The following is a 23,606-nucleotide window of genomic DNA, read 5'->3' as shown; positions in this document are numbered from 1 at the left end:
AAGAGAGCGAGAAGACAAAGCCACATACAACATCTCCAACACTCCGTTTTTGCAGTGTCCTCTTCTGCTCTCTAGGACAGTTTGTGGCAGTTGACACGAGCATCCCTACCACCCCAAGGCTAACGAAAAGTAGGCTGTAATAAATAAACAAATAACTCCTCTTACCTGCCCCACTCCCCACTCCTTCACTTCATCCATAAGTTGCCACCTTTGGCCTTTCATGTCGGCTCTGCTTCCTAAGACCACTGAGCCCCCGGACTCCCACTATTCCAGGTCTTCTGCACGGCTGACACCCACCTATGTTTAAGGTGACAGCTCTGTTGTCATTTCACTCCAGGATGTCTTCTCTGACTCTGCCTACAGACTGGATCCCCCCTTCTTTGTCTCTTCATAGCACCCCAAGTCTGTGTGGTGGCAGAACTTATCACACATCATGGCCATTTCCTATGTATGTATCTGCCTCCCTCACCAGCTGGTCAATACCTTGAGGGAAGGGGCTCTATCTTTTCTTCTCAGTGTTTCCAGGGTCTAATGCAATAGCATATGCTTACCAGTGTTTACTATAATGAACGTGTGACTAGATGACCGAATAAGGCACATGAGGGATGTGGAAAGGCTGGGAATCCATAACATCTAGGCTGAATACAGTAGCTAAGTATCCATACACGGAAAGGGTTTGGTGAGGAGGTTACATTTCAGCTAGAACTTCCATATAGCAGAGTTTTCAAGGCAGATCTTACAGGGAAGAAGGCCAAGAATGGTCTGAGCACAGACAATAAAATGAGGAGGTTTAAGGTCACACATTCAGGTTTTGAGCACTAGACTGAGGAATGAGAGCAAAAAGAAGCTGGAAGGATTATAAACAGAGAGGCAAGGTGGTCACATGGACCTGTTTGGATAATACCTCTATTAATAGAGTTAGTGACAGACTGGAGGCAGGAGTGAACTAGGAGTAGCAACAGCTTAGTTGGCATTTCATAGATATAAGGTACCACGCTACCTTCTCTGTATGTATTAATTAGTGCCATAGTCCTTCACATGCCCCATGGGATGGGCTTTGTCACCACCATCTTACAGGCTATAAAATCTTGGCTCAGTGTGATTTTAAGGGATGTTCCCAAGTCCTCAGAGCTCATAAGTGGCAGAGCTTGGCTTCAAATGCAGGTCTGAGCCCAAAGCCAGGTCCCAGTACTTCCTTGGCCCTGGCTTTTTGTCCGCATGAGCCTCACCGCTAAATGTGGATGTGACACCTCATGTTACTCGTTGACTGGTGTGAGGAAATGCTTTCCCTTGGGGAACTTGCCTCAGTCAATATAGACTTTGGGTAAATGCATGTTGACTGTTTGCTCAAAGCAAACATCATCAAAAGGAAGCGTACATTCTGGCACCAGAAAAACCATCCACAAATATAAATGTGCTATAAGCAAAACTCCATGATCAAGGCAAATTGTCAGGCAATATTCTGACTTCTGTATCCATGTGCTTCCAATACAGCATCTCACAAAAACTCAAGTGGAGGTCCCTTTCTGGCCAGACTAGGAAACAATGAGCAGGGACATCCGGATGGAGGTACGAGGGACATTTCTCATCAACTAGGTGGAATTTGGATGGCCACAGTCAGACTCAGTCTGAGGATGGCTATTCTCAATCTCCAACCTGAATTTTTACCATCCCAAGGACCCTATATAGCATACATGTAATCATACACCCTTGAGCCCCCAAAAAATGACCAGCTTCCCCAAACCCTACATTTCTTCTCTTACTGACATCAGCAGTTCATTTGCTCTCTTTCACAAACTACCCCAGGACCCCACTTGCCCACCAGGCTTGGACTGCAGCCAACCCTTCCCCAGGGAGCACATGCTGGGAAAAGTAATTACATTTCGCTCTAAGCACAGCTTCTGTGGGATTCAGAGCAGAAAAATCCTTGAGCACCAGGGATTGTATCTGCCAGGAACTTCCCAGGCAGAATCCTGGTCAGCATCACATGCAGCCTGCCCACAGCTCTCCGAAGGCAGGATCCAAGAGCTCAGGGGCTTATTGCTAATCAGACCTTGGAGATCCTAGAATTCACTCCATCCACCTGAGAGGTCTACGTCACTCCACCCAAACCACACCCAGACCTGTCCATAGAGGTAGCTGCAATCAAGCTACCCTCAAGCATGTATAGTCATGAGATTATGCCCTCATCCACATCTCAACTATGTACCTGAAGGCACACACTCCTTGGAACCATGAAATGCCAGCATTAAGAGCCAGAAGCCTGTGAAAGTATTTCTGATATACTGGACTGGTAGTCTCCAAATGTTAATGATTTGTATGCTTATCAGTAAAAATGTTTGTGAGCACGTAACCCCAATATATGTATATTTATTTATAAATATGTACAGTTCTACACATATATATTATGCATTATATAGAAAAAAGTGTTCTAAATGACAAAAGTGTAATAATTCATGTTTTAAAAATAGATATTTTTGTATTAATGAATCACATAACATTTTTGTTCTCATTTATATATATTATATAGATAGATAAAATACATATCTACATAATATATAGATATATAATATATACTTCTAAGATCTGGAAGCCTAATTCAATATTAGACTTTAGTGGTGAACATACCTAAACAAAATGCTTCCCTGATACATACAGATCTAGAAAGAAGAGTATCATAGGCTTACTAAAAACGTCATGATTTCTGTACTCATTATTCAACCCCCTTTATACCTCCTCAGGGGTCTATTCATGTTTTGGATGTGTCATTTTGAAATGTTTTGCTCATGGTGATGATTTCATACAAGACTCAGTCAGTATTTCAAGGTACAATATAGAGCAAGTATGAGATGTGTTGTGAATAATTAAGCTTACAAATCTGTATACCAAATAGTTTTCTGAATAAGACCAAGTCTTTTGGCGTATGTATTGTTGGATATGATTAGCTTGTCATCTATAATCTCAGTGTGTATAGCAACAGCCTTTTGCAAGAAGTAGGATACGTGTGGTTCTGGCATTTCCTGGTATTTGGTTTTCTCTCATTATTAATATAACCTTCAATTCATGATTCTTTCAGAGTTCTATGAAGGTTAGTGTAGTTGTAACTAGAAAACAACTGATAGGTATACATAACTGTCCAGTCACACACTGCAGTATTTTGTGATGTGACGGTGATGTCAACCTATTTGTACTGTGGACTTTCTCTTTGTTCTTTCTCCACACCTGAGTTACTCAATGAGACTGCCATATGGCCAAAACAAGGTTTTCAGGATCAGTCTGGATTCTAACTATTAGTGGACCTTGATTTCTTTTTACCTATTTGGCCAAAGCAATTGTAAATAAAAGATCTAAGATTTCTTCCCATATCCTGATGGCTATCTTATAAATCCTGGGGAAAATGCAGCCCACTTTGGAGACTGGCCTTAAATAATAGACAATAATACACAATTTTGAGTGAGAAAGCTTTAGCTTCAGCTCCCCCCTTGGCTATGTTAAAGCTGTGTACTCTTCTACTTGCCTGATCTCAAGTTACCTCTCTGGTAAATGAAAATAATAATGCTCACTTCAATGGTTGTTTATAAAGAGTCAGGAGATAATGAATAGAAAAATATCTAACACCGTGATGGACAAATGACATTATTAAAACTACTTCCTTTTCTTGCAAATTGTGGAATCTGAAGAGCAGAGTGGCGTGATATGCCAAAGGAACGCCCAGAAGCAGTGGCAGAACCCAAGCCTTGGGCTCTCATCACTGTATCAGATAACTTCTAATCAAATGAGGAGAGGTGGGCAGATGGCAATAGGACTTCCAGGAAGATGCACAGAGCTCGGCCACATCAAAGCCCAGTGCCTGAATCCTCCCTGTGCCTCCTTCCCTGGAACATAAAGCTGGTCCCAGAATCATTTCCTATTCCTCTTACTCCCTGGTTTAGGTCACCTGCTAAAACCAGTCAGGTCCACTGAATTTCACCCTCAAGTAAGAAGGGGCCATGGCACCCAAGATGCACTTGAAGCATTAATTTCAGAGCTATCCTTTTAAAATTGGAGTCTAATCTTGATGGTAGACTACAAAAATGTGCATCAATTTCCAGTCTTCCATCAAGAGACAGTATCTATTTCTCCACCCCAAATCTGGACTGGTCTTGTAACTTGCTCTGACCAGTAGAATTCATTCAAAACAGCGTCATGCAATTTCCAAAGCTGGGCATCAAGAGGTTTTGTGTGTGTCCACTCTTGCTCTTGGAAGCTAACTAGGTATTAAGCCCAGGAACCCAGCCCTGCAGGAGATGAGAGATCACAGGGAGAAGAACCACAGCCCCCCAGATGAGGGCCCAGGCCTGTGAACAAGCCCAGCTGAGATTGGCCAAGCCTGGTCCAATTCAGTAGAATCACCCAGCTGAACCCAGTCCAATTTGCCTACTGAGAATCAGGAGCTAACTGAAAGTTGTTGCTTTAAGCCACTAAGTTTTAGGGTACTTTGTTACGCAGCAAAAGCAAACTGATAGATACTCCTTGTTTTGGTCACTAATTTGCTCTGTTAACTTGGGCACATAACAAAGTCAGTTTCCATGAACTTCGGTTTCCTTATCAGTAACATGGCGGAAGTAGTAGCAGCCATTGTGAGTACATGTAGTCTAGTTTTCATTTAGCTGCATTATATTAATATAACCATTTCTCATCTTCATTGTTTACAATGATTCTGAAAGTTTAATCTATCGTGAGAATTTATTGAGATCATGCACATAAAATGGCCAATTCAGAGTACATCCTCAAACAATAGAAACAACTAGATTTTAACTATGCATTTAAAGACGACATTTGCAAATGCCAGCATTCTCAGTGTTTGAAACATCTAGGCACAAGTTGGATAATATGTGGTTTTGGGGAAATGGATGGCCCCCATAAATATTGAGCATACAGACATCTTTTTATCAGAGCTATACAAGCAAGCTTCATTTCCCATAAATTCACTTTCCTTTAAAATACACATATTTCATGGAAAGAGCAACTGAGAAGAAAGAAGGTACAACGGAGTGCAGCAGGAAGGAGATAAATTAGCATTTTCTAGTCTGTCAATATATGGTTTATTTTCAGATGCAATAAAGGTTTGAATGTTCAACTTGGCAAGAAAACATAATGAAAATCCTTTCCCCATTAATCTCAAATTTCCTATAACCTGCCCTCCCCACATCCACCTCCTCCCAGGGAAATAAACACACATACACACACACACACACACACACACACAAAAGTACAAATTATGAAGAATGCTTACCCTCTCTGAAAAAGATCCACATTATAAAATTTATGTAGCTCTACAGAAAACTCCACCGTTCCTTGTACTTCAGACATGATCCTTTTGGTTCATTACCTGAAAAACAAGAAAGAAATTAACAACCTGATATCACATCAGCCAACCATGGAGAACCTCTCTTCTACAACAGGAAATCAACAGTGTTCAGATGGACAAGAATATCTGACCAACAGGACCCAGGGAGTAGCATGTGTCCACTGAATATCACCACTCAGGGTTCTTTTCATAGGAGAAGACACAGAGAGATGAAATGACTTGCTTAATGTCACACAGCTCACACCTAGAAGGACTGGGACTCAGACCCAGGTATCCTAACTCCAAAGCCTGGCTGGTCCACTGCCAGCTCCTACCTATAAGTACTATGCAGGCAACAACACCCCAGCTAAGAGCACATCCTTCATGGCTCACAGCATAGAATCCTTGCTCTCTCACTTTCTAGCTGTGTGACCTTGAGCAAGTCACTATACTGATCTTAACCTCAGTGCTCTCATCTGTAACATGAGAGCATATAACATTGATAGATGATAGGAAGATTAAATAAATACATCACACTGAGCATTATGCATGGTCACTGACATATAGTAAATGCTCAGTAAATGGGCTACCATTAATAATTGCAAATGATTTGATCATTGATGTTTTAAGTGCAGTCTATAAAGAGTGAAGGTGGCTGGAGTGACTAGGACAAAAGTATGTTCTATCAAGCATAGGGCACAAAGCCCAGCAGGTGCTGCTGATTATTTTCCAAGCCCAGAGACCCAAGGGCCAATAATAAGAGAGTTGGGTGGGAAAGACGAAAGGGAACAAAATAGTTCACATCTAGGACAAGAAACAAACCAAGAGGGACATTTAAAGCAGGGCAGGTTTTCTGAGAATATGAAATCATATAGATACCAGGAATGTGCAGGAAGGGAACGAAACTGACTAATATTGAGCACCTGCTATATTCTTATTGCTGCATGAAGTATTTCATATAAGTTACCTGATTTTTTTCCAACGAGAATATTGTGATAAAGATTCTTGCCCCAGTTTTTAGTTAAGGAAAAAGGATCAGAGAAGCTCTGACCTGGAGCCACTTTCCAACTCTAGAATGTTTTAGTGGTGAGCCCTTGGGTAAGCCTCCTCCCTTTCCCCAAGCCTCAGTTTGCCATCGTGAGTACTGGGGACAATGCAAGCTATTTAGTAGGATTCCCATTAGGATATTTGCCATGCACCCAGCACCTGGAAAGTTCTCATTGGCTGGCATGACCTCTGGGAGGGAGAGAATGAGAAAGGAAGTGGGAGGACATAAGACAACACTTGGGCTCTCCCAGCTGGCAAGTGGTGATTTGCATCTGGCACCTCGATCTCCTTTCAAAGCCCTCTTCTTTCTGCCCCCAAGATGCTTCAGGGAACAGATCACCCTGCAGTTCAGAGCCCACGTGCAATTAGCAGGGCCATGCTAAGCCATTTCCCATGAATAAGAGCGTGAGGGATTAACTAGGCCTTAACTGCATCTCAGTCCTGGCAAGAGTTCCATCCGGGGAAACATTTCTGAAGACACAGCAGGCTGCATACCAAATTAAAATGTAGCAGATCCTAGGAACCAACCTCTATAAATTCCGCAAGACAGAATTTCAATCTGGCAAACCTGGAAAGGCTTGGCTCACAAAATGTGCTGAAAACCCATTTTCCTAATAGGAGAGCCACTGAGGCGCACCCTGGCCCTGCCTAACCCACCGAGCCACTGGATTTCCATCTCAAGGCACTTCCAGACAAAGCTGGATGGAGGGGTTGGCACAGAGAACCACCCAGTGCTTCCATCACGATCATATCAAACGGCCGCTGCTCCATCTTCCTCATTTACTCATCACTCCACTCAGCCCGAATCCTCAGAAAACTGCAGAGCTGGTAAAGCCCTCTGACTCCTTGCTTGTGGTTGTTGGCTTTCAAATATCCCAGGTCCCTCTCCTGATCTCCGAGTCTAGCAGGGAGGATATTCAGAAAGAGGGACAAAGAGCAAGCGAGAACAATGTGCCCCAACATGGGCTCGCCTGCCACGTGCCATACACTGCTGGGGTTTCCATTCATCACGCCGCACAGTTCTGGGAAACCTGCTGCAGAGCGTGGTGTGGGCTGTGATTCGCAGGGGACACTGATGCCATCCAGAGGAAGAGCCCCCACACAGGAGCCAAAAGACCTGGGTTTTCCAGCTTCAGCACGTACTAGGCAGAATGACTAGGACAGTGTTTTTCTGAGGAATTCATATTTAGTAGAAAAATACTCAATGCATGGAGAATATTCTTTTCTCCTTGGAAGATGCATCTTACTACCCTATTGTTCAGGACTAACAAGATCATGCCCTGCAACTTGTAAACACAAACACTGCTACGTGCTGGGAAGCTGCCTTTTCCTTTATTGTAGCAGGGGATTCATTAAAACCAAATACCCACTAATTCAATGAGGAAGATGAGCTCACATTTAAAATATCACTTTTACAACTCCATGTTGATTTTGCTAATATCCATCCTTGGTCCACTTTGAGTTCAGTAATCCAAAACCATCTGCTTCGGTGCCAGCCGCACCACTCCCCCCCATTCTTTCTATCTAAGGATTAGAGAGAAGACAATAGAGTCCACAGACCAGCAGCATCAGCATCCCTTTGTTACAAAAGTTACATCTTCAGTCCCAGCCAGACCTACTAAAGCAGAACCTGCAGGGAGGAGGCTCAGGGATTTGCGTTTTCACAAGTCCCCCAGGGGATTCAGATGCAAACATTTGAGAACCAAACCACTGGCTTAGAGACGAGAGTTTCAGAGTTAACGGCACCTGAGTTAACTCAGTTCCTTGTGAGCTGCACGAGCTTGGACGCATTACTTAATCTCTCTGTTCCTCCATTTCCTCATTGCTAAGGGGAGTATTGAGTACCTACCTCATAAGGTTGTCTTCATGATCAGCAGAGAGAGAGGGTAGGGAGTGTTTAATGTAGCGTCTGGCACATTGTGAGAACACCTACATGATGTGCACACAACAAACACACGGCACGTACCCAACACACACACTCACACTCATACCCCCAATCTACACCCAAACACACAGACACAGGCAATATAGATAACACAGACACAGCATCACAGCCAACCCGCAGCACATACACAGGCACCATGTGCCCAACACCACAGACGTCTTCTCTGCACTGACTTCCTACCACAACCAATGCCACCCATGATTCCAGTGATCTCAGTCATTCCACTACATTTGGTGTGACTCTGAAATGCTCAACTTCACAACTACAGGTTCTGTAAGCCATGTGCCCAGGCACTGGGGCACTTTTAAGCACATGGAGCTTCAAGTCAGACTTTGCCCTCATAGTGCAGAGACTGGGGAAGGGTGATCCAGTGACAGGCATGGAGAGAATGATGGGGGCTCTGGAAAAGCAAGGACCTGGGTTTTGGGGGCTCAGGCAAGGCCTCCCTGGGAAGGCCGGCTTCAGAATGAAGAGGCCTTGGCCATGTCTCTGTCCAGAGTCACCAATGCAGATCTCCCACTGTTCTGAAAGTGAAGTGAGTCCCATAGCAGGTCTTCAGGACCTCAGCTCACCCAGAGTTGTCACACCTGCCCTTGCTGCTGCCTTCACCCTGGGTGGCCTCCCCAGCCCCCTGGTCACTGCCCGGTCCCGGCAGCACTACTCATGGCCGGCACCTGTGTTCGGGCAGCTTTTCCCTGGTGCACCACATTTTAGGAAAACACGCTTAGAGAGGAGAGTGAGGGGAGAGTGGTGGCCCCCTGAAGCACATGCCCAGAGGTCAGTCAGTACAGGCTTCAGGCAGCTTTCCTTATGGACACCAGAGGGAACAATCTGTCTCTAGAGCAATATACATAAAGGCTCCAGAACCAGGCACTCGGGTCTCCACTGACCCCGAGTGACCTTGGAGTCATTACTCACCTCCCTGGGCCTCATTTTCCTCATCTGTGAAGTGGGGAGAACAGTAACACCTACTTCATGGGGTTATTGTAAGCATTAGAACTATTAATACACTTAAGGCATTCAGAAGTGAGCCTGGCACACAATGAACCCTCAGTAAATGCAGGCTATTTTTAGTATTGTTACAGAAGGTAGAACTAGAAGACAGGGCGGAAGAAAGCACAGCAAAATTATAGCCCTGTTTGGTTTTCATTCATTAAAGAAAATCTTGATTGATTGTGGCTTATCGACCTGCTCTTGCTCTGTCTGGGCACTTTCCAGCCATCCCACTGCCAAGGAGGGATGGATCTGTCTCGTGAAGCAGTGAACTTCCCCACCACTGGGGGTGTCCGGGCAAAGGGAGGGGCCCACTTCTACGGGCTGCTGGGCCCCTGCCTTGTGTTTAAACAATAATTAAATTCCCTTTTGTCCATAAGGTTCTAAGATCCTACCCTGCTATGCTGTTGTCTTCAGGAAAGCTAGTCTTGATCTTTGATTCATAAGGAACAAAAAGGGCAAAAGACAGAGCTGAGGACCACGGGGTGATGTCATAGAACCTCAGATCTGATCTCGGCCACTTCATTAGTTACCTAGAACGTCACTCCTCTCTGAGCCGAGGCATCTGCATCTGCACTTGCAGGAAAACGCCTACCTCGGAGAATGATACACGGTGAGAACTAACCGAACACATTCTTGAAAAGTATGAAAAATGTTTTGTCAATAGGGTCTTGTCTAAGTAATGAAGAAAAAATATTTTGGAAACAAACATGTTACTTATCTCTCCTCAAGGAAAAAGAAGATGAGGCTGTAAGCTCCTATAAAACAGGAGTCATTGTCTATTTATGGATTTCTGAGCACACAGTGCCTGGTAAACAGTGGATGTTCACAGATACTGGGGGAATTAAGGAATAAAAGGTAACATCAGAAAACAGAGCTGTGGCCAGAGTGTGACTGTGGAAGGAGGACAGAATTCAACAAGGAAAATCAAAGTAAGACACAAACAAAACAGGAACCATGTAAGAGTTGGAACAATGACGTGGCTCATGGTGAAAGGACACAAGTTCTTCACTGCTACAGGTATCTGGAAAGAGGCCGGCCAGGTGCGCCCTTCCTAGACCTGGCTGGGACTGGGAGTGCAGCAAGGCAGCTGCAGGGAGGTGTTGGTGAGGAGCATGCTCGGGAGGAGGACAGGCCGTGATTCTGATCTCTCCAGCCCAGTTTTGCTCAACACTTGGTCTGAGAACCGCCTGCAAAAATCACCTCGGAAAACTCAAAAAAGAAAACAAACCAAATTCCCAGGTTTTATACCCAGGCCTCCTAATCAGATTCTGGGATGGGGTCTAGGAACACACACGCTGAAGTGTGAACCCACTGCTGCAGCCACTTCTAATGCCAGCTCTGGTAGAGAAACTGTCCCTGTAGGTGACAGCTGAGCCAGGAACCAGAGGAACACATCCATTTCCCCTTTGTGTGGGCCAAGGAGCACAAGGAAACACCTTTGGAAATGAATATTGGATGCTTCCCTTTTAGAAATCAAATTCCTTTTATTTTACAGTTATAAAAATTGTCTGCATTTGTAAACTACTATGTGCTATACAACAAGCCTGAGTGGTACCTGGAACCAAGCCTCCTCCATGGTTGTGGGGGGCAGGGAGGGAGTGGGAGGAGCGGGATAGAGAGGGAGAGAGGGGGAGAGGGGGAGAGAGAGAGATCAGGTCTTGGGATAGACCAGCCAGAGTCCACATATTTCACAATTTACTTCAATTAACAAAACACCCCAAACCTCAGTCTCCTCCTCTGACAAACTAAGCTAATAGCTCTTTACCCCAACGACTAATGCAGAAGTTGACAAGTGATGTTAGACCCGGCCCTCCCATGACACAGAAAGTTGAAGCCACTGAGAATAGCTATTAATGCATTTAGTTAACTGTATGAAATGTTTTGTTTTGAATTTTCTTTTTGCTTTTATCAACAAATTTAATTGAGCTTTTTCTTTCTGTGTGGCTGTTTCCTTCCAGTTTTATCCCGAATGGTGTAGGCAAAGACATTCAAACCTGGGCAACATGGTGGGAGTGGGCCAGAGTCCTTGTTCTCTGATCCAAAACTGTGGCCTGCAGTTCTCTCCTCCAGTAACAGGGCCAAGGAGGTGACACCCCACGCTCACCAACAAACACACACACACTCACACAGACACTTCTTGCACTGGAGGCATCCAGAGTGACACCAAAGCCATGGAAGACTACAGCCACCTACCCAGCTATCAGGGCACCAACTGTGCTCAGCCTTCAGGCCCCCTTCCCAATTGTCACCATCTTTAGCTCCTCAAACCCCAACCCCTTCTGTCCGGCTCCAAAGCCACCCACTAGGAGTGCTGGTAACCACGCTTTGGGCTGATACTCCCACCTTCTCGGTACCGATCTCTCATGCTGGCTTCACCACCTCAGTGCCTTCTCCACCCTCTCACCACAAGGGCCTTTCTAGAGCACTGAGCAGCTCACACCCCACACTTCTCGAAACTCTTCAGTGGTTCCTCTTTTCCCTCAAGATGACTCAAGAGCCATTTTATATTCCATCAACTGCTTACTTCTCCAGGCACAATGCTTTACCCTCCCCCCATGCCATATCTGAGCTTTGATCGATTTCCTTCAGTTCTACAATGTGTGATCACTCAAGGATCCCATTGCTGTACAGGTACTGGGAGAACATTAGTGTACCAGGGTGGCTCTGAGGATTACAGAGGATCATATATACAAAGAACTTCAATTGTTGTTTGCACAATTGGCAATCGCTCACCATCAGTAGTAATTCCTACTTTTATGTCTTCCTTCAACATAGATGGCAAAAATTCGAAACGTTGTTCATTCCATCCAGACCAAAAGAAGTAGCTCTTCCTTTTAACTTCAGAGGTGCTGGGGTCCCTGGTCAGTTATCATTGAGTAATTGTTTATACTTTACAGTATGTGTAAAATGTTTAATCAGTTATGTATATTTTCTAAAACGCTTTAGAACATTATCAGTTGCCTCTGAAGACATTTGACAAAAATTTAAACCTATTTTAGAGGATTATCATAATTCCAATGCCTCATTAAATATTTCTTTGGAAAAATTCCTTTCACAAATGTTTTCCTTTAAAATGCAATTTTTCCTTAAATATTCAATCTTCAAAGTGTATGGCCTTTGAAAGATTGCAAGAAAATAAATGTTTGACCTTAATACACATTAGTATTTACTTTATGAAAAGGGCATACAACATTAATGTGCTCAAAAAAAACTGTAAATCATAGAATTACAATATGGTAGCTGGGGAAGAGTCAGGAAGTAACCCTCTCATGCTACAGAAGACGGTGAACTCTCTTAGTCTGTTTCCTGCTACTATCACAGAATACCACAGATTAGGTAATTTATGAAAAACGGAAGTTTATCGGGTTGTGGAGGCTGGGAAGTTCCAGAGCATGGCATTTGGTGAGGGCCTCGTGCTGCTTACCCCACAGAGAAAGAGTTACAGCAGAGATGACCGAGAACAAACCGAGTGGCACTTAAAGGGTGCAGAAAAGCAAGTTTATTACACCGGCGGCGGGCTCAGAGTGGCCTCGCCACCAAATTCTGAGCCCCGAACAGAAAGTGTAACAGTCTTTTATGCATTTCGTTTTTTTTCTTAGGGAGGGTGTAGGGCACAGTTACAATGTGGTTAGCGAGGGCAGGGTTTTGAATAACCTTAATTCCTGGCATACGGTTTCTATAGAATTTCTTTCTGTGCTATCTAGTCCTAGCAGGAAGCTGCTGCAAGCAGTTTACAGGAGCAAGAGCGACAGCAGTTTAGTGGTTACATGGGTCCCAGGGGGGAGAGGTTTTTTGTCTAAAGGAATTTTCCGTTTCTCTATCAAAAGGGCTGAAGGCACAAGAGAGCACTAAAGACAGAGAAAGGAAATTGGGCCAAACCCCCTTTTATAACAAACTCAGTCTTGAGATAACTGACCCACTCCTTCAATAATGCCATTGATGCAACCATGAGGGAAGAGCCCACACAGCCCAATCACCTCTTAGAAGCCCCACCTTTCAACATTGCTACAATGACAATTAAGTTACAACATGAGTTTTGGCAGGGACACTCAAACCACAGCAGGATCCCAGAGCGTAACCTTGCGAGTTCACAGGAGAGCCAGGCTGGTACCCAGAGCACCCTATCAAGACGCACTGCCCCCGCTCTGGGATCTGAGAGAAGCAGCAGAAATCACCCGCTGACCACATGTAGCTGTATTCAGCGGATGCCCTTCCCTCCAGGAAGTTTACTACGGGCAACCCTTCTAACAAGGTAAATAACTGCAGTTTGCTGCCTGGCATGATCCCTGCAGGGAGAATCTGCTCAGTGTTCCAGGCAAATGATCTCATTAGGGAAGGAAAACTAGCATTTCTTTATTGAGGAGGGAGGATCCCCTAAGAGGTCTTTACTGCTATGAGAGCATCTCATCCACAATTGAGTCCTGACCTGGGTCTCACCTGTGTATGGGAACTTGGACATGTCACACATGATCTCTGAGCCTTAGTGTTCACATACAGAATATGGGATAACTGCTCAAAGCGCCTGGGATACAAGAAGACTGAGCCATGGTCCTTGGGCATCAGAAGACCAAGACCCAATAAGAGAAAGTCAAGTCACAACAATGGATAAGTGCCAAGACATAGCATAGAAAAGGATGTAGTACCTATGGTACTGGCTGAGACCCACTGGGTCAGCCTGCCAGGACCAGGCCAGCCAAGTGATACAGGGGCCAACTCAATGATCTTGGGGCAAGACCTTAATCTCTCATGCTTCAGTTTCCTCAACTGAAAATTGCTTTGGAGTCTGGCATACATACGATAAGTGTTTATTAAATACAAGCTATTATAATAAAGAAGAAAATCTAAAAACAATTTTGTGATGATGGCAGGAGAGAAATTTTGCCCCCTTCCACCGATGAGTTACCTATGCCAGCAGACTGTGAGTTTCTTCAGGGCCTCCCAGCCGGGGGCAGAAAGAAAGTCAGAACCCAGAGCTCTGGCTCTCAGTCATTACAGCAAACTCAGCCCCAGGCATTCATCTCCCTGATGTTTAAAAGCGTTTTCTTTCCTCAGTGCAGATATCAAAATGGGCTGTGTATGTTTATTTTTTTCACGTCTGAAGATGCAAATAGAATCATCCTACACAATGTTAAGTTCCTGTTTTCCTTGGGGTTCTGTGTCCCTCCTCCCCTTATCTTAGGCAACATTTAAAAATTCAGGCATGAAGATACATAAGATTTCACAAACTCATAAAACGTTAACTGACTCATAAACTCAAGCAGAGGCCTTGAAGTACCAAAGACGAGGAAGCTCCGATAAGGAAGCAGCAGCTGATGCCATCGCCGTTTGCAGCTCTCGGGCACAGAGCCTTCTCCCCGCCTGCCGATGCTGGCAGCTTTGGTGCCACTCACTGAGAACTTAATCATGTGCCCATGGTGGGTGGCAATTCACCTCTCCTTCTACCTCCTGAAACGCACACAGACACAGACACCTAAGCGTGTGCGTACACATGCAAACACACAACAAAGAGCAGAGTAGGAGGCGTCCTTTTGGAGAGACAGTGTTGAATCATGGAAAGGTGGTGGCTTCCAGTCTCCCAAATCTAGTTCACATGCTGACCATATCACAGGCTACCTTAATCAAGGTTTAGCCCCCCTAGTTTCCAAATCTAGGATACCAGGATACTAGTATCGATACTAGATAATACTAATCCTACAATAATATTATATAATAATATCTACTTGACAGCGATTTACATTTTAGAAGATCCATGTTTTTTTCAGCAATATTATGGTTGCTCAATAAATAGTGGATAATGCTAATATTAGACTAACAATAACAATAAAATATATATGTCATGCAATACAAATCATGCATAACAAAGATGAGCTTAAATACCCAAAGAAGTCCCATGAGGAGAAACAGCAAGAGAATCTGGGGAAAGCCTGGGAGTTGCCAGGAAAAGACCCAGGCAGTGTCCAGGGCCCATGTATCAAGACCCTGTGCTTGGAGGAGCCACACTGGGTATTTAGGTTACATCTAAGAAGACTGGGTTCAGATGTAGGTTTCCATTTTCTCTGGGTCCTGGGGGAGAAAGCAGCTGCATGTCTCCTCGTGGAGAAACCTAATGCAGGGAGGCAATAATAGCACCTCCCATTCCTTCAGGCAAGGGAGGTTTCAATGCAATGATAGAAAGAACTTGAGTCAGAGATAACAGATACACCTGCCTTGAAAGGCACTGATCCCCTGTCCCTGGAAGAGTGTCAGCAGATGCCACGTCTGCCCCAGAAGCTGAAGATGGGATTCCTACTTTGAGACTGAGCCTTGAATAGACATCCTCTATGCTTCCTGACAGTCTTGAGAGTCTATGAATATCACACCATCTAATTTTAAGGTTCTGCATTCATTAATGGCTATAAATTTTTCAAGAGCATTCCGTTTGCAGAGTGGCAGTGCACCCAATTCAAGTTGAATCACATGAAGACGTCAGCATCAGCAAGTTTAGCATCAGTGGTGTCTTTAACCCTTCGAGGTTATCAGTACTACGCAGGTATTAATACCTCATACATCAAAGCACAGTGACTCAGTGAGCCCTATGATCACTTTGCCAACCCCCTCATTGCACACATAAGAAATGAGAAGCCCACGGTCAAAGAGTGAGTTTCGTCAGGAATCCCATCTCCAGATTTCTAGTCCAGTGATCTTTGCATTCCTCATGGACAAAGTTTTCACATCCATAATTTCATCTGATCATAGAAAGAATCTCAATAGGTAAAAATAACAATGGATTACAATCCCCAGTATCTGCATGGTGATGAGGAAGGAATCGGATATAAGGTTCATCAGGGTCTCAGAACTTTAGACCATATAAGAAACTCAGGGATCACACAGCTCAATCCCTCAAATTGGGACCAAGCAAACAAAACACCTGGGAGGCTTTGGGACTGTCAGACAACCATCTAAGAAAAAAAGCCATGTTCGGACCTCAGATATCCAGGTCCTTAGAGTGTGATGCTCCTTAAGACATTGCACAAACAGACCCACCTCTGTTTCAAGAGCAGCACCAATGCACAATTAATTCCAGCACAACCCAAACTCCTTGCTTGAAAACTAGGTACTTCAATCTCTGAGCTCTTCTTCTCTCACTGTATCACCACCTCCCCAACTAAAGCTGCTCCAGATATCCTCAGCAAAGTATCCCACCTTCTCTGAACAGGGTTCTACCTTTGCTCAAGCTATTATCTTCACTCTCTACCTAACGAGCTTCCTTCCCATCCTAAAATGTCCAATCGAGCTTCTCCAGGAAGCACTTCCTGAATGTCCATGCCACCACCCTCCCCAACACAAGTACCCCACCTCGCCCTGTATATGCCAAAATACCCTGACCACATTATGCTCTGGAAGCATATCTATCTTTCAGGTTAGACCGTGAATTCCACAAAAGAAGGAGCAGCCACCGTGTTTAGTAACAAGCATGGTAGAAAATAGGTATAGAGTAACATCTGTGGAACAAACAAGAGAAGGAATGAAAGACCAAACAAGTTCCAGGGAAAATGCACATACGAATGAATAACTGAGTCCATTATTCTTCTTTCTAATCAAATATAAACTTTCCTTGGGCACTTGGAACCAGCTCATGTTAGGACTTTGAGACTGAAATAATTACACCCCTCTTATTTTTTAATGCAGCCTTGAGCTCTCTTGTCCTCTGCATGTGTCTCCTGAGGAAGGAGGGACAGTGTGTACAATCCATCATGCCTGAGCAGGTCCTGCAGAGAGGCTGGCACTGGGGGAAGGGAGGCTGTGACTGATGGCGCCTGAACGGCAGGGCAGCACCATATTTATCCTTCCCGAATGCCACAGTACAAACAGGAGGGGAGGTGAAGGCAAGATGCCAGGCTCCCCCCAACGAGCCAAGGCTGGCATTTCAGACCTGCTCTCTGTTTGTGCCCTGGCCGCTGTGCTTTGGGATCCAATTTTGTTTAGCATCTGTCATTAGCTTCGCAAGTGTAGCCATGACTCAGCCTGCGTCACTGCGTTCCCACACTGACCACCCACAAGATGTGCCTCCATTGCCAACCTTCTCACACACTCCGAGGCCCGCCCTCCTGCCAGCCAAAATGGAAAGCTAAGTAGGGACAAGATATGGAGGGCCTCAGAGATGGTGTTAAAACAATGATTTTTGGAATCTCTTGGGAGCCAAACAGAGCAGAAGCATCAGTCTTCCCTGTGCTCTGCTGAATATCAAACATGCTAAAGGGCTCTTCCTTCTCCAGGGCCACAGGCACCTCCAGGGGTGCAGACCCCATGGGACAGCATCTCTTGAGGCTTCAGTTGTCAGCTCATCGTCACACAGACCTGGAGGGGGTTTGAGGGTAAGAAAACTACCACAGGATGCAGAGTTCAGGGCAGAGGATATAGTAAAGTTTGGATCGAAATTGTTATGACCATGAGCCCTGTGCTTTATTAGTTCCTGATTTTATATAGGTACCTTTGCTTCTCAATATTCCCCTCTGTGAATAGGGGCTACTAATACCCTTTGTATAGCACCAGTGTGAGAAATAAAATATTTTATATGTAAAGTTCATAGTGTGGCATCTGGCACATAGAAAACACTCAAAGTTGCCGCTACTATTCTTAACATCCTATTTGTGATGCCAATAGACACTCAATGAACAGTAATTTAGAAACACAATTAACTTTTCATTCAGAATTAGAAATAGATCCCCTTAAAATGAATGGGGGAGTTAATTTCATATTGAACATTTCCCCTCAAACATGTCTTGCAGGGATAGTCTTGCTGGTAAGAAGTTGTCCCAGGATGCTGGAGAGGAATCCCAGAGAGGAGGTGGATGTAGGGGATGGGATGGGGGTGGACGTGGGCACAGGGCTTGCCTAGACACGTCTGCTGTGCAAGGAGCCAGTCCAAACCACAGGCATGACAAAGTCCATTTGTTCGAATGACCACCAAAACTGTCTCCACTATCCCCAACCACAAAAATGACCCTTTCTATACTGGATGTCAGTGAGGTTGACAATATCCTTCAGCTGCAGAATTAATGATCCCCAGGCCCAGGCCCAGGCCCAGGAGCTCTGGAACTGAGGGGTGCCCAGTGTCTGCTCGGTTCCTGGACCTTCCATTCGGGGCTGTCAAAGCCAGACATGCTTTGGTTCCAATCCCAGCTCCAATGTGCATTTCAGTGCAAACTCAAGGCCAGTAGCTTAAGATCCTTGGGCCCCAATGTTCATCATCTGTAAAAACATGTCTACCAGGGGAAAGTGGAGACTAAGGAGACATATGTGCACTCTAGCACACAGAGAGTGTTTATGTTAGCTCATGTATGTCAGTGGGGTCTGGAGTATTCTGCCTGTGTTTCTATTTCCCAGTTATGTATATATAAATAAACATGAGAATGAGAGTATTAGAGTGAAGAGAGAGAGAAAGGCAAAGTTTCGGGACATCATGTTACCAGATATTTCAATATTTATTTTATCTTCAAAACTCAACATGAGAGGTCATCCAGAAAGTACACCATGTTTTGTAGGAGACAGCTGATGTTAAGGAAGGCCATCTCAGTGCCTGACTTAGATATTAATCTTTGTAAACTCTGAATGATTCTTTTTGATATTCTGCTTTTTCATCTCTTAAAAGGTAATTGACATGTTTGTTGATTTGTTTCTTTCTTCTCCTGTCACCCTGATATGCAAACGCTGTTCCAATCATGCTGGGCTGTCTTCGTGCCCATTCTCCTGGCACTTGCTTCCTCCCCAAGAATCTCTTCCCAGCTACTCAGAGTTTCCCCTCCTCTGTTAAGTCTTCCTAAACTCTGAGCTCAGCCTGGTCCTCCCCTGTTTCGGAATGCCTACATTCACTGTCTATTCAACTGCTGTGCCTGGTCAGGATGCCTGCGGCACTGGACTAGGAGCTGGGGACACAGAAATGAGCCATGTGGACACAATCTCAGCCCTCACACAGCTGGAGGCGCAGCTCATGACAGGACTGTCTGCATTGATACCGCCCCACTCACCACATACAGGCTTAGCACAATGTCTTGTTCTCACAATGGGCCAGGCCTACTCAAGGTGACTGCACCCATGCAGGGTGGTCTGCACCTAACACTGCTTCCTCCTCAGTCCGGCAGGCTTGTTTGCCTAGTGGTGCCTGAGCCCCTCTCATTTATTTATTTAGTCATTTACTGCATAGAGGCACTGAGGTCCTACTATGTGCCAGGCTTCCAGAGTGGAACCCAGGGATTCATCCAGAGAGGACTAGTTACAATCACCAGCCTCCAGCGACTTGGAGTTTCAGAGGAACCCAGGCAGGCAAGGGCTGTACTGAAAAGGCCCCCAGGATGCCAGGGGAGCAAGACCTCCCTCTCTCCAGCATGGCAGGGGCATCTGGTTCACTGCCAGGTAAAGTGTGGTGAGTGTCTTTGTGAGTGTGTGTGTCTACGCTGTAGAGTAGGGGGAGATGGAGGGAACCACAGGGAAGACTTCATAAAGCCCAGACATTTTCAGTTCCAAAACTATTTATAGGCTACCAATCGGTCACCTCCTGACACCCTCACCTCTCACCTGGGGGGCACAAGCCCTCACACTGCTTTTCTGCTTCTCTTCTTGCCCTCCCTCCTTGGTCCCTTCTCTGCTTGGCAGATAGGTGGTGGGGGGTTTTCCCAAGAAGTACCTCCACTCACATCACCTCCAATGGCACCCCATCCCCTTGGTTAATAAGCTTCACACCCTCACGTTGGCCAGAGTGGTCCGACATGACCTACCTCCTAGCTCTAGCATGGGTGATCCCTTCCCTTAGGATGCCCTGCGCACAGGCCTCCTTACTGTTCCTCAAACCGCCCTCCGCCCTGCTCACATACACCTGAGGCTTTTGGCCTGGATCTTCCACTTACCTCAAAGGCCCTTTCAAAGACTTATCAGAGATGTTCCTCAATTTCCCTCCTGGTCTCAGCTCAAATGTCATTTTCAAGTAGCCTCGTATCTCCTCTGGGCTCCTATCCAGCATATGACCCTGCAGAAGCATCAATCAACCATTCTATGGCACTGTTCGCTCACCTGATTTCTACCTCCTCCCTCAGAACATCACGTCCAGGAGAGAAGTCCTTCATCTATTCCTGACTTGCTGTACCCCCAGGGGACGGCACAGGGCTCAACCCAGACACAGCACTCCATAAATATTTTTTGAATGAACTGGAGTTAAACATTGAGCTGAGACTTGAAGAAAATAGGATTTATGAGTCGCAGGTTGAGAAAGAACATATTTAAAGCAAAGGGGACAAGGAACACACAGAGGGAAGTGGGCAAGACTCTTGGAACAAATACGATACTGGATACTTCAACATTTTATTTCACTTAATCTTCAAAACGCAACCTAAGAGATCACTGTGCAATTGGGGCAAAGGGAGGCAGCCACAGCTACCCAAGACACTCAGCTGATGCAGGGATCAATGGTTCTACAACAGCATGGACTGAGCTGTAAATTCCCCAGACAGGGAAGAAACGAGGAGCAAAAGCACCTTGCAAGACAGAGCCCAAGTCACGCTGGAGATTTAGGGGCTAGACAGAAACAGTGGGGAAGGACAGAGGAAGACCCGACAGCATGAAGGGTGTGGGCAGTTGCCTTCAACTGTAATACAGAACGAACTTGAAGTAGGAAACCTTACACTGGCTTAGGTATTAATCTTTATAAAATGACAACGAACAACCTATTTTTTGCCATGAATTAATCATGAATTTATGCATTTTAATTTTGTAAAGCAATCTTCTTTTATCAATGTCTCGGCAAAGGCTGCACAGGCAAACCTCCTTGGTCATGATGAGGCCACTGGTTCATTCAGTCATTCAGAAAATATTAACTAGAGGTCAAGTGAGTGTCAGCAACTGAACGAGGCATGAGGGAGATGGGAATGAGTAAGACAACAGTTCAAGATGGGGAAACACGACAACAGGTAATTACTGTACAGGACGACGAGGGCTGGAAGGAGACTATACAAAGGGCTGTCACAGTATCACAGAGGTGGCCTCATCATTTCTTCATCTGTTTAAGGGGTAACAGGAGATGGAGCTAGCCCTACAGGACACACGCCCCATAAAAGTTGAGCACGTGCAAACCTTATCACCCACTTACCCTGACATATTTAAGCATATACAAAGTGTTATCTGAACATTTGGGAATTATGGGAAAATGGGAAACAGTTCACTAAGTGACTGTAATTAACATTAGAGTTGCGCAGGCTGAGTGGGGAGGGAAGAGGTGGGGTCAGACTAGACTTTTTAAGACCTGGCTCTAAGGGCCACACCTGAGCTGGAGCCAGAACTCACAGGACCAACACTGCCCTGCAGCTACCTGCAGGCCCTGCTCCCAGTGCTGCCGAGACCCTGGGAGGCTCAGGCCGCCTCCTAGTGCTTTGTGGATCAGAGATAACTCGGTGGTCCACCCAGGACAGGGAGAGAGGGAAAGAAAGAAGAAAATGTAGGTTCAGATAAGTCTACCTCTCCACCCCACCCTCCTCTCTCTTCTCCTTTTGCTTTCTTTCTCTCCAGACCAGCACAGGGAGGATTCAGCTGATATAAGAGATCAGAACCCCAAATTCTCCCATTTGACTTCGAGACCCAGACTGTCCTCAAGCTGCTGCAGGGAGGCGGCTCCTACTTCCTGGAGGTCCCGCTATGCCAGACCCCAGGTTGGGCTCTCCAAACTCATGGCCCCACTTAACCCTAACATGCCCCTGCGAGGATGGCACTGTAATTGGCCAGTGCTACAGAGGGTGTTACTGAGGATCAGGGGCAGCTCAGCGTGTCCAGGTGCCCAGTGTCAGAGAGAGAAAAGTGACAGAATCATGAACCACTGTCTCCCGAGTCCCAGTCATCTCTCCCCCTCCTCCTAAAACACCCTTCCAAGTCACCTCCCTGCTTCCTGCATTCTCTACTCAGAAGCCAGAGGCCCAGTGATACGAAAATCAAACCATACAATTCCCTGGTTATAAATTCCCACTGGCTACCTATCACCCTTTAAATAAAATTGGACTCCTCCAAAAAAGATACATAAATGGCCAACAAGTACATGAGAAGAGGGTCGACATCCTTAGTCATGAGAGAAGTGCAAATTGAAACCACAATGAGACATCCTGATTAAAAAATGGGCCAAAGACCTTAACAAACCCCTGAGGAAAAAGATATACAGATGGCAAATAAGCATATGAAAAGGCGTTCTACAAAATGTGTCAATAGGAAAATGCAAATTAAAACAATACCACTGCATATCTATTAGAATGGCCAGACTCTAGGACACAGAAGACACCAAATGCTGGTGAGAATGTGGGGTAATAGGAATTCTCATTCACTGCTGTGGAAATGCAAAATGATACAGCTACTTCGAAAGAATTTGGCAGTTTCATAAAAATTAAATATACTCTGACCATAAGATCCAGCAATTGTGCCCCTTAGTATCTATCCAAAGTATTTAAAAACTTTTGTCTGGATAAAAACCTGCAAATAGATGTTTATAGTTGCTTATTCAAAATTACCAAAACTTGGAAGCAGACAAGGTGTCCTTCAGTGGGTGAATGGATAAATAAACTGTCATGGAGCAAGAAATGGGATATTATCCAGGACTGAAAAATAATGAGCTATCAAGCCACAAAGAGATAGGGAGAAACTTTAAAAGCATATTACTATGTGAAAAAGGTCAATCTGAAAAGGCTACATACTATATGATTCTAACTATATGATGTTCTAAAAGACAAAACTCAGTAGATAGTAAAGATATCAGTGGTTTCCAGGGATTTGGGGTAGGGAGGTTAACAGGCAAAGCACCAAGGATTGTTAGGGCAGCAAAAGTTCTCTGTAAGATCTCACAATGGTTCACATACGCCACGATACTTGTGTCCAAACCCCAGGCTGTTCAACACCAAGAGTGAACCCTAATAAAACTATGGACTTGGGGTGATCACGTGTCAATGTAGGTTCACTGACTGCAAAAATGGTTTACTCTTGCAGGAGATATTGACATGTACATGTATCGATGTGTACCTGTGAGGAGTCAGGCAGTACCTGGGAAATTTCTGTACCTTTTACTCTATTTTTATGTGAACCTAAAATTGTTCTACAAAAGTCTATTAACACACACACACACACACACACACACACGTGCACATGCACACAAACACATAATGAGACATCACTTCATACCCACTAAGATGGCTATATTTTTTTAAAAATGGAAAAGAACAAGGATGTAGAAAAATTGGAGCCCTCACACATTATTGGTGGGAATATAAAATGATGCAGTCAATGGGG

General features: G+C 45.0%; 1 protein-coding gene across 1 annotated transcript in view; it reads right to left on the bottom strand.

Annotated features, from left to right (window-relative positions):
• Window positions 1-23,606, bottom strand: part of FAM135B (family with sequence similarity 135 member B) — a 283,291-nt gene that overhangs the window by 177,893 nt on the left and 81,792 nt on the right. The window contains exon 2 of the mRNA XM_069465957.1: window positions 5,276-5,371. Within this exon, the coding sequence (XP_069322058.1) occupies window positions 5,276-5,352 (77 nt within the window). The 5' untranslated portion in view covers window positions 5,353-5,371. The remainder of the gene's footprint in view (window positions 1-5,275; window positions 5,372-23,606) is intronic.

Source organism: Eulemur rufifrons, chromosome 3, assembly GCF_041146395.1.
Source record: "Eulemur rufifrons isolate Redbay chromosome 3, OSU_ERuf_1, whole genome shotgun sequence".
Lineage (NCBI taxonomy): Eukaryota > Metazoa > Chordata > Mammalia > Primates > Lemuridae > Eulemur > Eulemur rufifrons.
Note: the sequence above shows the minus strand (reverse complement) of the source record. Positions and strands in the feature narration are given on the sequence as shown.